Raw genomic sequence first — 17,879 nt, 5'->3', positions numbered from 1 at the left:
TAGTTTTCCATATCTACCTATTCTCTCGGATTTTCCGGAAACTTTTATTAATACTCAAAGTGGTAGCAAACTTTATTGTTTTCTCTTTAATTCTTGGATTTAAAAGTTTACTTTCAAAGGATATCGATCAACAGAACACACAAATAAATTTAATAGTCATATTAATGCAGAAGAATACTACTACCATGTGTTTAAGCTCCTGCATAAAGTAAGAATAATTTTGCTTAAATTTTTTATTCAATTCTCATTTTACTCCAAATGGAAAACATCATCCTCTAAAAAAATGAAAGTTGGCAATTATTAATAAAGTAACAGTTCGCGTAAAAATATTACTATTTGTTCAACTGGTAACTGTGTAAAATAAAACTTTTTTTTTAACGCATTGTTCTATAAATTATTATTGTTATTATTGTTACAGTTGCTTCAGGTAAGAAATCTGCTTTCCATTTTTATCCATTAGAATTAAAACACTTATCGTTCTTAAACGTTTAATGAATTTACTATGCTTTATGTACAATATATATTACTACTCTGTTCGCATTAAGATATACTACTAGTTTTGTTTGTTTTTTTGGTCTTTACATGGGTTGCTTTCGTGTGTGGTGTTATATATTAATACTATAATATTACTAATCAGTACTGGCAAAAATACTGATTTAAAATAAATGAATACAAACTGGATTTTTTTAAAATCATAAATTTTTTTTTTTGCAAACATCTAATAAAATTTATTATTAATGCTTAATGCTATTTGAAAACAGTATTATAACTAAAAGGCTTAATATTTCTAACTAAAATGGTTAAAATCTTATAAGTATTATTAACTAATCACTGAAAAAAAATTCATTGTTATTTTCATTCCAGCCCAATGCTTTCCTTAATTCAAAACAGTATCAGTTAAATATTAAATGAAGAATAAATTAATTTAGATCAGGAGGCATAAAAAATTAATTATTCTGAATTACTCTTAGCTGAACGAGTCTTTCTTTGTTACTTATATACTCCAAATACGTGTTTAGTAAATTGAAAAATAATTTGTATTTATATATACATGAAAATCTCTTATTATTTTTCTGGATATAACTTTTCAGTATCCGTGAAATCAAGACTTTATGATCACAGCCTTTATTTTTAAATTATCCTAAATAAAAAAATATTTTGACTTAAATCAATGATTTTTATTTCTAAAAAAGAGAGTGATTTAAATCCCGAATTAAATCATGATTAAAATCAGCTGATTCCGATCTAATCGTATTAAAACATCCTATTGACAAACCTCGTTTTCTGTATATTTCGTGTCATTTCTTACGTGTTTAATGAATATTTTAACAAAATTCATGTACAAATGTGATTCATGCAAATACACTTTTTTATTCAATAAATTGTACTGGTGCTGACCGGTGTGTCCTGCACGCGATGTTTCTGCATGATCAGGTTGTAAATCTGCTGCTAGGAATGTAGTTGCATGGCCTTCGATGCCAAATTGCCATATTAAGTTGACCGCAAGCCTCCCAAATCAATGTCTGGCCACTTTCAAACTACGTTTACTGTTTTCCGACGAGCACGAGTTCACAATTTCACTTTTAACTTTTTTTTCATGAACTTTATTAAGATTGTTTTATAAAGCATGAAATATTATTTGCTGCTTGTTTTATATTACTTTTTCCATTTTTAGTTTTTAGAAAAATAAAATATATTGAAAAAAAAAAGCATTTCTTTTTCAAAAGTTTTTCTTTTTTTGTAATGAAATTTTTTTTATAATCATTATTATTTTTTTAACTTTTTCAAAATGTCACATTTGTCCTCCTTAATATTTAAAAAATAAACTATGCCATTTTAATCAATATACCTTAATTTGATCAATATTTAAGTGAGGGAATATTTAATCAATATTCATTGAATAACATGCATTCGTATAATTTATATCCAGTTGTAGAAAAATTAGTTTAAGGAAAATTTAAAGTTCATTAGTTCAAACATAAGACCAATTATTAGATACCAATTAATCTGAAACATTGTATAATCTGGAAGTACAATAATGAAAAGGTTTAGGAAGCGAAGCATTGTTTTTATATCATTAATCAATGTGTTAGCTGAATAGCATTTTTTTTGTCAATATAATTTATTTTTATTTAATTATTTAAAATTAGGTGGACATTGGCAAACTCTGAATTTCCTTAAAATGGGCTCATGTATGATAATTTTAGGATAGAACTATACATTGCTGTGACACTGTTAATGACTAAAAATATGAATTTAAAAATTAATAAATATATTTTTCAAAGGTGCTCCACTGTGCCTCGTTTTGCCATTTTTCAAATTTTTTTTACTTCAGGTTACATTATGTTTAAACGAACATACTGAAAATATCCGGTTATGAAATAGCTAAAAAAATAAATCTTTTAAAAAATATTTAAAAAATTAATTATAAATATTTAGTTTATTGAAATGTAGGAGTGTGTTTTATAAAAATATATATTTACGTTTATGATTTCATCTTAACAATGCATTTTTATTTTCGCTAATTTCTCAATTCATTAATGTCTGTTCATGTACATAAAATATTAGTGCATATTTTAATCTTATTGATTCGTTTCTATCTCTGTGTGTTTTTTTCTCTCCTCTCTACTGTTAATATTAAATTTAAATTCGTATCCTGATTTATTATTATTAATTTTAGGTACCCATTAAGTAGGGTTTCTAATTAGGTTGATTTTTTGCAAATATTAATAAAAAAGAAAATGAATAAAAAAATGTAAATGAAGAAAATGAATAAAATGAATAAGGAAAATGAATAAAATGAATAAAGAAAATGAATAAAAAATGAATAAAAAATAAATAAATGTGTATTTTTTAAGAGTGGTCTACCATGCCTCATTTTTTTATTTATGACAGTTTACATAACATGTTTAAACAAACATTCTGAAAATATCAAGTTGTGTGAGCGCAAGAGAAAATAATATTAGCTTTTAAAATAAATAATTTAAAAGAAGTTATTTTCTTATTTTTGTCAATTTTTTAATTTATTAACATCCGTTCGTAAATTATTATTGAAAATTCCATTTTGTCTCCATTTCTGCATCACGTTATTTTTAATATTAAATTAGAATTTGTACCCTAATTTATCATTAACATTTTTATCTGCTTCAGCGCCTTTAATAGGGTTTTCTAAATTAGCATTTTCATTAAATTATCGGCACCATTCTTTTGAAAGGTCAAGCTATAGATCCGACCTCCCAAGTGTGTGTGTGACTAATATCCCGTTGATAGTCCTATTCCCCCTGCCCACGATATTTGATTAAAAAGTTCATTTCGCGTGGGCGGCTGGAAATAGTCCTCCGACGCCTACCTATTTCTAGCGTTATTAACTGCTGTTGCCTTGAAAACCCTCTTCACCGCGCAAAGGATTGTCTTGCGTGTGAAGGAAGTGCGAGTGGACTTCGGACAGCGGCTACGGTTCATTGATCTCTGAATGTTAATCATTGTATCTAAATGAGACGTCTATCTAAAGGTATGTGGATAGTTTGCATACCGTCCTTATTTACTCCAGGCTAATTTTGTGTGATGATTTAAGGCAAACTTCGAAGGTTCCTTTACTTGTCTCGCTTTGAAGAAGTGGTTTAAACTTTCGGTCACCCGTTGATGTCCATAAAGCAATTTTTATTTAGTAATATTAGGTATTAATAATACAAGGTAGAAAATAAGTAAAAAAAAATTTTTTTTAATGGCCATAAAGCAATTTTTCCACAATTTTTGTTTATTAATATTAGGTGTTATGAAAACAAGTTGATAATTACTAAACCAGAAATTTGTATTCTGGCCGTAGAGCAATTTTTCAACAATTATTGTTTATTGATATTAGGTGTCAAGAAAATAAGCTGATAATTACTAAACCAAAGCTTTCTTTTTTTCTCTTTTTTGGTGGTCATAAAGCAATTTTTATTTATTAATATTCGGTGTCAAAATCAAGGTAGAAAATTATTAAAGTAGAAATTTATTCCTTTTTTTTTTGATGTCCGTAAAGCAATTTTTCTACAATTTTTGTTTATTAATATTAGGTGTTATAAAAACAAGTAGATAATTACTAAATTAAAAATTTCTTTTCTTTTCTAGCCATAGAGCAATTTTTCAACAATTTTTGTTTATTGATATTAGGTGTCATTAAATCAAGGTAGAAAATTGCTAAAGTAGAATTTTTTTTAAATGGCTATAAAGCAATTTTTCAACAATTTATGCTAATTAATATTAGTTGTTATGAAAAGAAGTAGATAATTACTAAACGAAAGATTTCTTTTCTTTTGTAGCCATAGAGCAATTTTTCAACAATTTTTGTTTAATGATATTTGGTGTCATGAAAACTAGTAGATAATTACTAAACCAGAATTTACTTCTGTTTTTTTGTGGCCATAAAGAAAATTTTCTTTATTAATATTAGGTGGCATGAAGTCAAAGTAGAAAATTACTAAAATAGAATTTTTTTTAATGGTTATAAAGCAATTTTCCAACAATTTATGCTAATGAATATTAGTTATGCAAACAAGTAGATAATTACTAAGCCAGACATTTCTTTCCTTTCGTGGCCGCAGAGCAATTTTTCAACAATTTTTGTTCATTGATATTAGGCATCATAAAAACAAGTAGAAAATTATTAACTCGAATGTTTTTTTGTTTAAAAGAAAATTAAAAAAAAAAAAAAAACATATGTAGCGCAATATGCAACGTTGATTGTAAAATTTTTGTAAGATTTAAATAAAATGTACTCGTATTTATAAAATACTTATTTACCTCACCTCCGGTAACCAGTTGGTCCACTTTTTTAACTAAGAATTTCAAGTTTTTTGTGAGATTTAAAATTGTATTCTCAAAAATCAAGACAAGTAGTATAATAAACTCAGATTCCTCATCTGAGAGTGGATTTAATTTTTGTTTCTTATATGCTCATATGGCATCGGGACTGTCAGGGGTGAATTTTTTATTAAAATGTTTAGTACAAAGTATGCTACTTCTTTGATGCATAATAAATCAAACTAGCAACTTTATCAAAGCCTAACTACCTAACTGTGTACTTATTTGCTACTATTAATTACGTGCCAATGAATTTCATTTGCAAGGATTTTTTCTCCAAAGCGAAACTAACTTTAATTATTATAAATCTCTTTAATTGAAGGAATACACAGATCTAAAACAACAAACAACACATTTTAAAGCGAAGAATAAACTTGGACCATGTGTTGGCGACTGCTTTTTCTAGTTGCCACCCACACAAACATTGACACCCATGACTAATGAGAACAAGTTTTAATATATGGATGCACTGTCAAAAATTTGTGCTATATTTGCCTAGTTAATCTAATTTCTACATTGGTGTCAGTATTTTGTTACCCATTTGAATTTTAAAATTTTGGAAAAGCGAATCGGTTTCACAGAAATTCCATCTATTAAATGCAACTTTCTTCATAAGTGATGAAAATAAAAAGATAAAACATAATTTTAAAAGAAAATCCAAAAATTTGAGCGATAGACGTCTAAAAAATTTGTTATAGTGAGACAACTTCTGCGTTGTATGGTGAGTATCTTGACTATTGTCTAACGTTCCGATTAAAAATTTCACTATAGGATGGAGTGCGCAATAAGGAAACTTCGTTGTAGGAGAATCGTTCATAAACTGATAAATACTTAATAATTCACTTAACAAAATATGTACTTTTACAATCATCTTTTCCAATGTAGTTTTTTACTGTAGTATGTTAAAAAAAAATATTTTTTTTTTTTAAGATTTTGGATTTGGTGAACTATTGTTTATCGTGAACTTATTGCGGGTTCACTATAGCGGGGTTTAATTGCATATGCTGCATCAAAACGTATAATCTATGTTTTTAAACTATTTTCTTTTTAATTTTCAAGTTATGTAATAATATATCTTGAGCAGGCTCCTTAAATTTTTTAATCCGATTTGTAAAAAAAAGAAAAGAAAAAATGCCGCTGCAGGTTTTTAAACCTGCCAATGTCAGGTCATTTCAAAAAACCTTACTTTATGTTTTGCCCTTTTTCACATTTAAAGTAGTATTTGTAAAATAACTCTTTGTATTTATTGACATTCATTTTTTAAGTAAATTTATTTGCGTCTTCCTGCACTTTGACTTGAAATGTTAATGCTTTCCATTGTACTCGTGTGTGTCATCCTTTTAGTATCTAGTTTGTCCTTGGTTGGATACCTGTGTCGGCGGAAGCGCCCTCTCGTGAGAGGAAATTTCTCTTTTCCTGTGACGTCACAACGGAGAATTGGCACCATCTCTCACCTTATCTTTTTTTCCCCCGCATTTTTTTCCTAATAGAAAAAAAAAGTTTTTAAAGCATTTTGGACATCCTTTTATTTATTTATTGGTACTATTCCTTACGTTTCCGAAATTTTGAAACCCTTAACCGCAAACAAGAATAAGTTTTGTTACCTTTTTTTGTGTGTTTTATTTTGTCCATTGTTTACATGGTTGTAATGAACGTTTTTAGCTGTCACAACCGAACTATTATTTAACTTATGTTATTTCATACGCGCTTATAGTGGACGGTTAAGAAATTGGTAGTTTCTTTATAGTGGGTTAAAATTTTTACCTCAACGTGATAAGTTTAAAAGTATATAATAATGACTTATAATTATAGATAAAGTAATACATATTGTAAAAAAATGTTTGAAATATGTCATTTCTCTGGAATGAATGAAATTAGTATTTCCAAAAATAGGCTCATGGTATTAGTGAATTAGTTGCACGGAAATTGCAATTTTCTTAAAAACTGACTAAAATTAAAAAAAAAAAGCCTAAAAATTCAAAAACTTGCGAAAATTGAAATGATAAACAACTGAAAAATTCGTTACTGGGAGAGAACCACTTCGTTATTTATGGAGAACATTTTGAATGTTACTTAATATTTTGATAAAAATTTCATTATAGGGAGAAATTCGCTTTAAGAAACTTCATTGTAGGTGGACTCTACATGCTTCATTAGTTATTAATTTACACAGCAAAATATGTACTATTACAATCACTATTTCTAACTGTAATATGTTAAAAAATACTAGGGTTCACTATACTATACTGTACTATAGATTAATTAATTTTTTCAGGGGAAAATAAAAGAGGGAAAAATAATTATATACTAAGATTGCGAAAATAAATTGGTTTCCCTATGCAATTTTCTTTATAATGTGTGTACTATTTGTACTGTAATAAATGTGACAAAATATAATATAGCGATTATATGGAACACTTCATTGAATCTTCCTTTTTTCTTTTCTTCTGAAGTATTTCATGATATTGTGTATGAAAATGAATATTCGAATTATGTATAATAACTATATTTATTCTCCTTTTTAATTCCACTATTTTTCCTATTCTTCTTCCTATTTTTTCTCATTAAAGTTGTGAGTTGTTTTAAAGCAATGCCTATTCATTAACGGTAAGAGATTTTATGCAAATTAAATAAAAAGCGTAAAAATTAAGTAGAATAAGTTAACGAAGAAAAAAGAACTTAAAATAAGTCTTTATATTTCGTGATTCGAGGAGCCCAATAAACGCATGTTAATAAAATACAAATAATAAAAAGAATGAGTTGTAAGTTGTTAAAAAAGTTCAGCAAAGTCAATTGATAATATTCATTGAAAAGATGCAAGTAATGTCTTAAGATTTCGCCCATATTTTGATTATTGTTAAAAACAAAGTTTGCCCAGTATATTGTTAAATACAGAATAAGTTTTAATAAACGTTAATTAATTGTATATTATTTAATTTATTAATTAGTGAATGTAACGTTGTAACTAATAAATTTTTATAACAATACTCATCTCCAACTCCCCATTCCTCGTTTTTTTTTTCTTTTTTTTTCTTCCATCTATACACTGCATTAATTTTCAATTGTTCATTAAAAAAAGATTTTTTTTACAAGAAACATGTTAGATTTTTTTTTTACCTATTCATTTTTTAAAAATTTATTTTGAAAATTACATCTTATATATTATTTATTCAATTTTAATCATGATCAATCATTTAATTCACAGTGAAGAAATCTCTGATCATTTAGAAGTAAAATTTCTTTGATGAAAGACAATAAATTTCCAGGCTTGAAAAAAAAGGCTATAAATATCAAAGAAAATTGTCAAGGTGTTAAGAAATGCAAGGCTAAAATACTTATTTTTTAAATTTTTTTTTCTTATTTATTATTTATTCAATTTTAATCATCTTAGTGAATAAATCTCTAATCATTTGGAAGTAAAATTTCTTTGATGAAAGATTTCGAGACTTGGAGAAAAAAAAAGGCTATAAATATCAAAGAGAAATTGTAAAGGTGTTAAGAAACGCAAGGTTAAAATATATACTTGTCAAAACAAGTCGGTTTATTTTCCTCTCAAGTGAACAAAATAATATAAACCGGAAAAAAACGAGAGAGAAAAAATTATCAACATAACACCGATAAAATTCTTTGTTTCCCAGTGATTGCGCAATAATTGCTTTACTCCTTGCTAATTCATGTTTTAACCTGCAGATCGGATGATGAGAAGATGAAGAAAGAAGCCGGAGAAACGACGAATTGTCATTAGTGTCGATTCTTGCATCATTCAGGAAAAAGATGATGTTTACAATTTTACCCGCCAAATCTTCTGCCGGACAGGAACTCGTCGTATGGAACACTTTGGATTTCTTTTCTCTACGTAAGATACGTTTTATCATGTTTACCTTCTTTCTCTCCCCACCCCCTCATATTTATTCAGCCGCCATTCTTAATCTGAGGTGTTCAATTGCTCATAATTGCGGTTTATGTTTTCTTATTCTTTTTTCTTTTCTTTTAATGATTGATGTGTTTCCGTCATTATTACCTTCCCAGCAGTCTTGTTAATAGAATATTATTTAAAACGTGCAGTGTTGTTTTATGGATGCGTCATTTCCCAGTTGAAACTTATTATTACAAAACAAAATATTTTTTTGGTGTAGTAATTTGTTTGCTGAATTGTTCAGGAAAAAATGAAAGGGAAGTTTTTAAGAGAAAGAGTTATTGATTTACTTTTATTTGTGCTTGAATTAAAGAAAAAGAAAAGAAAAAAAAGATCTTACCTATTGAAAGGGAGGAGGGGGTGTTTCCATTTCAAAATCGTTAATGCTCCAAAAGGTTTTTATTTGCAAAAAATTAAAAAAAAAAAAAAAAAAAGAAGGAAAATAGTGGGTTGCTTGGGGTGGCTACGAGTTATACCCTACTAATTTTTCCCCGTCTGGGAAATTTTTTTTAGTTTTTCGCTGGCAGGTTATTTAGGTAATTTGGGTTGTTTGTAGCTGAATTTTGAAGACAATTTTAGAAAAGATAACGATTTGAAAACCTTGAACGCATACAATATAAATATTTCCGCTGTTGTGATTTCTTGCGAAATTCATCTAGTATGTGGATATTATGATCAAATTAATAAATGAATCACTTCGTATTATATAATTTTTGAACTTCGCCGGAAATTTTAAAAGAAACAATGAAAATGATTGTTATCTATTATGATAAAGTTTTTATTATTTCGATGCTGAACTTTCAGCTATATACGTTTCTTTTATTTCTTCTTTTTATTTTGTGATCTGTTTGTTATTATAAAATAATGAAAACTTCTCGTTGGTTATTTCTAAGATGTGTGTGTATGTCGTATTTCATTATATACCTGTTAAAATGTTTTTTTTTTATCTACTTAAATACTTTTTAAGGAAAAAAAAACTTTTTGTCTTCTAAATTACGGAATAATCGTTTTAAAATTCTAAAAAAAGAAAATGACGCAGACTTGAAAGTTCAGAAAATATATACTCAAGAAATATTGTTTGTATGTTGTAAATTAAAAAAAAATTGAAAGGACAGTCATATAATTATTACTACTTTGTTTTATTTTACTGAATTATTAATGGGAGAAAAAAATTAACTACTATTTATTATACCAGTAGCGTGTGCTGATAGCGAAATTCAATTTGTGTTGTGTCTTAAGGGTTGCATCTAACAGATTTGTGAGGTACCATAGTTATGTTATTGATTTTTCCCCCTTTTTTTTAAATAAAAAAAGAAAGAAAAAATGTTATTTTAAACTGTAATAATTTGTTACTTTTAATATTAAGCGTGCATGAAATGCAAGTTTTCTATTCCTATGCGTACCAAAAGTAACAAAACTCCAAAAGTAACGAAATTCCCCCAAACTAACGAAATAAAAACTTTTGTATAGATCAATACGTCTTCGTACCTTAGTAAAATAAATTTTCATGTTCGAAATGTTTTCATTATTCTTTTTTTTTTTTAGTTTAAACCCTATTTCGTGAGTTTAATTAATATTTTAAAGGAAAGGAAATTATTTTTGTTTCGAACTTCTGAAACTTCAAATCGAATAATAATTTAAATTTTAAGATATTTTTGTTGAGTAGGTCAGTGACACCTGGCACCAGATGTCTGCCGTTATTTACTGCTCAAAAGCGTGCCATTCACAAAGGGGGACATTGTCCACTAGCTGATGGTCAACGAGGGGCCGTCTTCGACTTCTTTTCATAAAACTGTGCAGCTTTCAGATGCCCTTCCAAAATTCCGAGAGTGGTTTTATTTTTGTTATTTTTAAGTCTGGTTCATTGATCTTTCATTTTAAAAGAAACTCTTCCAAAATCAACTAGACTGTGTGAGTGCCTCGTCTGTCACACCTTTTGGTCCCCAATTTAATGTTAAATGCTTCTGTATAACACACGGATTTTTAGTGAACTTAAATTTATTATTATTATTTCTGAATTCAAAATTTTTTAACTTCCATTAATCTTTCCGGTTAAAAAATATATTCATACATTATTATGCAATTTGTAATTTTATGCTTAATAAATTAAATTACATAAATTGTAGTAGTAATAATTATTAATTTTTCAGTAAATTCTGCTACCAAGGATAATTATTGAAATTTTTTTTTCATGCATTTGAGCATGAGCCTATTAAATTTTTTTTTTTCTTGAAAGTTTAGCTGACAATTATACATTTTTCAATCTTATTTGCATCATAATAGAATTAATTTATCACTTCTGCTTTTTCATACTCTATTTTTTCATACTCTATTTTTTCATAGCTCCCTGTACTTTGAATTGATTTTTTAAAAAAATATCAACATCTTATGATTATAATTTAACTTTAAAACTTTTAAGGCTATAATATTTTAAATTGTAGAAAAAAAATGATTATACTATAAAATAAGAAAAAAGACCTTAAAATTTTAAATTTTTATAGACATTTTTGATACGCATAATTTAATATTTAAATTCAATATTTTCTAAAATCTTTTGCAGATTTGACTTTTTAATAATTTTTATTGTAGAAGATAATTATTGATTGTCAAACTATCACTTATGTTTAAAATCCTAGATTTAAATTTAATAAATTAAGTTTTTCTGTCTAGAACGAATTTTTCAAAACTTTCGACACTTCGAAGGCAGTAAAGTGAGTAGTTTTAGGGGGTAAAAAAAGCTTGAAATTTCCTGGCTTTATTGATTTCTCGAGTACCCCCTCGAAATCATATCGTCCTGTTTTTCTTTTCCGTAGGTACCTGGTATTGACTGATCCCTTTTCTTTAAGGCAGGTGGGTACATTCTGATTTCGACTCCTTTGTACCCATCTGGAAAGAACTAGAAGGGCATCAATTCGACATTTTCCGACCCAATGAACCCCTATCTGTTCTTCTTACCCTGGTGCAGCAGTTTCCGCTGTTTAAAGGAGCCTGTTTCTCAACAATTATGTAAAAATAATATTACTTCCACTATTAGAATTATCTTTCTTTGTCAGTCGGAGCGACGCTTTTATAACTTTTGTTTTGATGATCGTATTTTTCGCCTACATACTAAAGTCAAAATTTTGGATGGTTTTCCATTGATGGGGCAATAACCATCAATATTGATGATAACCATCAATAATTCCATCATGAATCATTATATTATTTGATGGTAACCAACATAAGTAACCATCACCCCAATGTAGGAATTCGAACTAATATACGATGGTTCAACATAAGAATAGCAACTTGTTTCGATGGTTTGATCAACAGAAATTTCCATCATAGTTCCTTAGAAATCAAATGTTGGAATGATCATGAACAACCACCATCCCAATATAGGAATTCGGTCTGATTTATGATGGGCCAACATAAAAAGAATCTCAAATGGTTTTGATGGTATATTCCTGCTGAACCAACAAGAATTCCCATTAAACAATCATGGAAATGTATAGTTGGAATCATCATGGACCATCACGGTTGATCATGAATTGTTGAATCAAGTGAATCAAATTCTCTTGATGGTTAACCATCATAGTATTAAAGTAGCATTTTCCATCATGGAACGACGGAAATTTATTGGCATATCAAGCACCAAGAGCACAGAATGGAAAATGTTGGATGATGACCATCAAATGATTTTGGACCATCATGAATCGCACTGAAACCAACATTAACCATCAAAATTTTTTGATGGGTCCATCAAGAATTTTGATTTGGGTAAGGACTCAAATTTATTGTTTAAGAACCGAACAGTTAAGTGATTAAGTGCAGCTATATTGTCGGAGTTAACATCTTGAAAGCGTGCTTGATAAATTTATAAGTCTTGGGGGGAGGGGCTCCTTTAAAAAAAATTGAAGGAAAAAAAAGACAGAGAAAATATTTTAAGGCTAAATGGCATTTGAACACTGTATTTACCAATTATAGTACAAAATTATACATTATTTTCTGTAACGTATTTAGATAATTATGTTTTGTTACTACAAAAACAATTCTATAATTTGTTATTGCAAATTTAATTTTCTAAGAACGTTTACCTATTGAATAGGATTAAAAAGGAAGCTTTTTAAAAATGAAGCATAAAATATTTAGCTTGTTTAAAAACGTTTAAAATTTTCAATAAATTACCTAAATCAAGAAACAGAAAATAGAAATAAATTATAATTATTGAACAGAAAATAGTTAATTAAAACCGAAAATAGTCATTTTTTGAAGGTCCCTTATTCAAGTGTCCCTCTCGATCCCACACTTCCAGTCCGACCCTGGAACCGGAACCTTAACTGTTGCAGACTATATTTTAAGTTAGAAATTAGCCTCAAAAACGTATTTGTTTTAAATAAACAAATCTTTTTTTCTCGACGGATTTTGTATTTTTGATTTTCAAATTTAGACCATTAATTGATGAAGGGGGAAAAAAAATATTTTTTCTACCCGTTTTTCGCATTTAAGTCTTTACCTGAGCATTTTTATTAAGTATACGAGGCAGATCACGAAAAGTGACCCTTTACTCATTCGTTCAAATGGCTTAATATCCTGGTGCACATAACTTACTAATTAAAAATTTATGGTTGTAAAATGCTATTAGTTCATTTTTTCTTATTATTATTTTCATGAGTTATTAGGACGTATTGAATCAACAAATATAGACTAATGTTGCTCAATAGTTACAGTTTAGCTTTGTGTACTCTTTATTGCTGGTCTCCGTCAGGTAATGAATTAGAAAGATTTCGCAATACGCAAGCATGTATGTTGTGAAATAACTAAGTAAGCGCAATTTTAGGAGACTGTGGCATGGAAATGCGCTGTTAATTCAGAGTCCCGCACCATCCACGCTGTTAATATGATCCCGCACATTCACGTTCGTATGAGCGTGAATGTGCGGGATGGTACGCAATGAAGATGCTAAATATCTCTTATATAGGTATCTAAGGAAATTTAAAAAAGTAATAATTTAAGGTCAACTTTTATTATTCCCTGTAATCCAATCTAGTAAAATTTAAATTTGATAATTTCGACCTTTTATTATTTTTTTTAAAAATTAAAAATGTTATTTTGATTCTAAATTTAATACCTCCTGAAAATAGCTTTTCTTCTGAAGCACTGTGCCTCTAATTAACGTTTATTTTACGTCTAATTTTACGTTTATTTTAATATAACGTTTCTAAAATACTATAGTACCTGCAAATGATAGTTTATTCGTAGCTACTCCAATTTCAATGACATTAATGTGAAACAAATAATAATAAAAAATTGCACATTCTGTAATTATTAATACTGTCCAATTAAAATTGATACTTTAATTGGCATGCAAATACAATTTACAAAAATAAATAAAATAAAATAAAGAAACCGGTGATATTCATTTTTTAAAGAAGTCTACGTTTTCTACCTTACTCAATATTGATCTATTACAGTCGTTGCGAAACGGTGACTGTTCTTTTTGATTTACTTATTTTCCAGAAATTTTATTGTTGGAAAATCAGTGCACGCGCGATTTCCTTTACCTTCTTGTATAATGTCATCTGGTTTAAGAAGATTTAGAACCTGGTGCACGGGATGCAAGGGGGACTTGGGGGGGGGGGTTAAGAGGAGAAAAATTAACTCCTATTTCCACCTTTTTTTTCCGAAGAAACTCTCGAAATGAGCACGTCACCTGGTGATAACTGTATTTCGAACATCTTGGAATAAAACTTGCACCGCACATTTTTATTCAATAATGCACCGGATAAGAAATCGTCGGGTAATTTTCACCACTCTTGTTCTGGGCAAGGGGAGGTAGCTTGTTGTTCAGCTGTCTGTTGGTGCGGGAGAACCGTCTTCGGTGACTAGGGGCACGTGCCCCGACGGTCCCTTTATTCGAAGAGAGAGAAAGTGACAGACGACACGCGTCTCTGCTTTGCCTTCTCCTCTCCGTTTTCTTTCTTCTCTCCTCATCCCCTTCTTCTTTACGATTTATTTAGTTTTTTTTATTTTCTGCCTATTGTTGGGAGAGAAATTTTTAAAATCTCGGTGGTAAACAGTCGTCTGGTGGCCGACCATATGGTGTTGTATAGCCAAGGAAGGGTCAAGAAGGGTCGCTCGCTGTAAACACTGGAATAATCATTTCGTGGAAGAATAAATATAATGCTTGTTTAAAAGTACCTCATGAATGTTCGTTCTTTTGTCAAGTTCAAGGGTGGCTTAAAATTTTGAAAGGGGCAATTTGTTATCATTTCAATACTATCAACTATCAATAATTTGTTTTGAATTCAACTTTTAAAGTTCGTCTTTATATTTATTTGGTGAAATAATTACCTCGGCATTTATTAAACAACATTATTTATTTTTAATATTTATCTCTTGATGGTATCAGTTGTGAGAGCTTTGGTTTTTGTAATGTAAATTGATGCAATTTACATTTCATTTGGAATTTAACTTTATACTTTAATTATTTGGACTAACCAGAAAAAAAAATTATATATTAACTACCTGTTACAATTGCCATCTTACTAGTTTTAAAGTTTCTCAAAATAATAATAATAAATAAATAGATAAAATAAATAAATAAATGTATTTAATACTTTATTTTAAATATTCAGTTTGAAGCTAAATATATATATTCATTGAATAAATAGAAATATTTATTGCTACTTATCTCTATTTTATTTAAAGTTGGAGTGCGCAACCTGCGGCCTATAGCTGTCGATCTGCGGCCCTCAGTAGTAGCTGAACATAATAATAATAAAGATAATAATTTTTTAAAAAAGGAAAAAAAAATCGGAAATTTTGAACTGCCCATTTAACTTTTTGATACACATAATCTAAATTAAGGTAGTTTTAAAATTCCCAATTTTTTTAATTGGACAGAATTTTGATACTTGAATTTCCAACTTAAGTAATCACTTTTGAAGATATTATTAGTGTCCATTTTATCGTTAATTCGTAACTGTTCGATCGTGTTTACGGCAGTTACTGTCGGATTTCTACGCGTTTTTTTTAAAAATCCCGGAATTTTTTAATACGATATTACAGAGCCTCGCTAGTTCCGAATCGTGCGTTCTAATAGTAATCACTTTTGACGTGCTTTATTTGTGCCGATTTCATCGTCAATCCAAATTATTTTTTGACCATTTTTTTTCCTACTCATTTCCATATTATTATTTTTTTTTGTCTGAAAGAAAAACATTTCGATATTTTTAATACAACATAATTACAGCACGCAAAATTCGAACGTAGATTTTTAAAATGTTTGCTATTTTTTAACTTTCCTTCTAATTCTTTGCAGCTTTTAAAAGTGCCTAAAACCAGCTTGAGGTTTAATATTCTTAAATATAAATGTTCTAAAATTAAAAATAATTTGAACTGATAAACAACTGAATCCCAACTGAATGTTGAATCTTATTTTGAGCTATATTGTGTTTGTTTTATTTTAAATCATTTTGAACCCTATAAGATTTCTTTAATTAAAATATTTTATTTGCGTTTGCATTGCTCAGTAAAGTATTTTTTTAAAATTTGTATTCATTAACATAACAGTTAATTTATTTTAAATTAAACTTTTATTTCACGTGATATGAAAAAAACTTTCCTTTTTCTCCATCTTTATATCTTTTTAATAAAAAGTATCAACTAGGCATTCTTTAGTTTTAAATTAATTTTAATATTTAAAAGAATTTAAATTTATGCAAATATATTACTAACTTGACTGATAAAAAGAATTTTGTCTAAAACATTGTTTATATTAAAGTTATTATAACTTCTATCAACATGTCTAAATACTTGGGCATGTGGGCTTTCAATGGTCAACCTGCTGTACAAATGGCCCTTCATTAAAAATGGTTGTGTGTCTTTGATTTAAAGAATAATTTTATTTAATATTCAATTCATTAAAGGGGTGTTTTCCATTTGTTTTGAAAAATGTTCTTGGGTAAGCGAAATAAACATTAATATATTGCAAAAGTGATTACATTGTAAAGTTTAAAAATATTAAAGAATTTATAAAAGCAGACGATTGTAAAGTCTAAAAATAGTAAAGAAATAATGGGTTTGCAAAATCATAATTAAAATAAAGTAAACGCATAAAGAGATAAACTTAAAATAAAAGCAGACGATTAAATTAGAAGTCAATATTTAGAACGACAGAGTTGTTGATTCTTTTTAGATTAGTTTTATTGTGGAATTTGAGTTTCCTTATATCCCGTTACGGGTTTTCTAGTTGTTTATGATGTTTTCACTATCCCGTTACGGGTATTGCATATTTCTTAATGTTTGTGTTTGTTAATAAAAGTTTTTATTTAAAAGAAAAACTGAATAGTTCTTGATATAGCTTATGATACGTTACAACATATGTAAGCGTCACTCGATCGTTAAAACAAATGATTGAAAAATTCGGCAAATAAACTATTAAGATGTATTTTTGTTTCATAACTGCCATGATTTTCAAATCACATACCATTAAAATATAGTTAATATGAAAATCATTAGAAAAATGTATGTTTAAATGGAATCAAAGTTTTAATATCAGAACAAAGCTGTGAGTTTGGCAAGATTTTGTTTTACATATGTGTCTTACACTAATTCGCTTGTTTATCAATCGCAATCTCTCATATTATTTAAATAAAAGCATAATTATTATTATTTAATAGGAATCGTACGGCTTTACCCTGAAATACAATTTAATTTATTAATAATTTAAAACGGCGTTTCATTTTAAATGAAACCAATGAAATAATTACTACTGTTATAGATCAATGCTTATGCATTTCTATGTTTGTTACTTAATTTTTTTTTAAATATATGTTAGAATATTCTCTTATGCGAATTATAATAAACTAAATTCCAATTCTATCAGAGAAGAAATTTTTTTATTTTTAGCTTTGCTGACCACAATCAAGACCAAAATTGTACTATCTGTTTATTACAATTCATCCAATATTTATTCAACTTTGCTAAAGTATTGCTAGGGTTTAATCTTCGCTGTTGACTATTTGTTAAATCTTTGGGAAGCTACCGTTTGTTATTAACACTAGATTGCCCATAGAAGTCATTTTAACTGCTTTTTAATTTCAATTCGAAAAACAATGATGTATATAATGACGCA

At 28.1% G+C, this 17,879-nt stretch overlaps 1 protein-coding gene across 3 annotated transcripts in view; it reads left to right on the top strand.

Moving 5' to 3' along the window:
* Positions 1–17,879, top strand: part of LOC107447537 (uncharacterized) — a 108,302-nt gene that overhangs the window by 49,904 nt on the left and 40,519 nt on the right. For 2 of the 3 annotated variants that reach the window (XM_016062466.4, XM_087168649.1), the window contains exon 5: positions 8,536–8,701. In XM_016062466.4, coding sequence (XP_015917952.1) covers positions 8,620–8,701 — 82 coding nt within the window. In that variant the 5' untranslated portion in view covers positions 8,536–8,619. Of the gene's footprint in view, positions 1–3,492; positions 3,512–8,535; positions 8,702–17,879 lie in introns of those variants that run through there. The other variant, XM_043052245.3, reaches the window with a different exon arrangement.

Source organism: Parasteatoda tepidariorum, chromosome 1, assembly GCF_982258835.1.
Source record: "Parasteatoda tepidariorum strain Cologne lab strain chromosome 1, Ptep-v5.0, whole genome shotgun sequence".
Taxonomy (NCBI): domain Eukaryota; kingdom Metazoa; phylum Arthropoda; class Arachnida; order Araneae; family Theridiidae; genus Parasteatoda; species Parasteatoda tepidariorum.
Note: the sequence above shows the minus strand (reverse complement) of the source record. Positions and strands in the feature narration are given on the sequence as shown.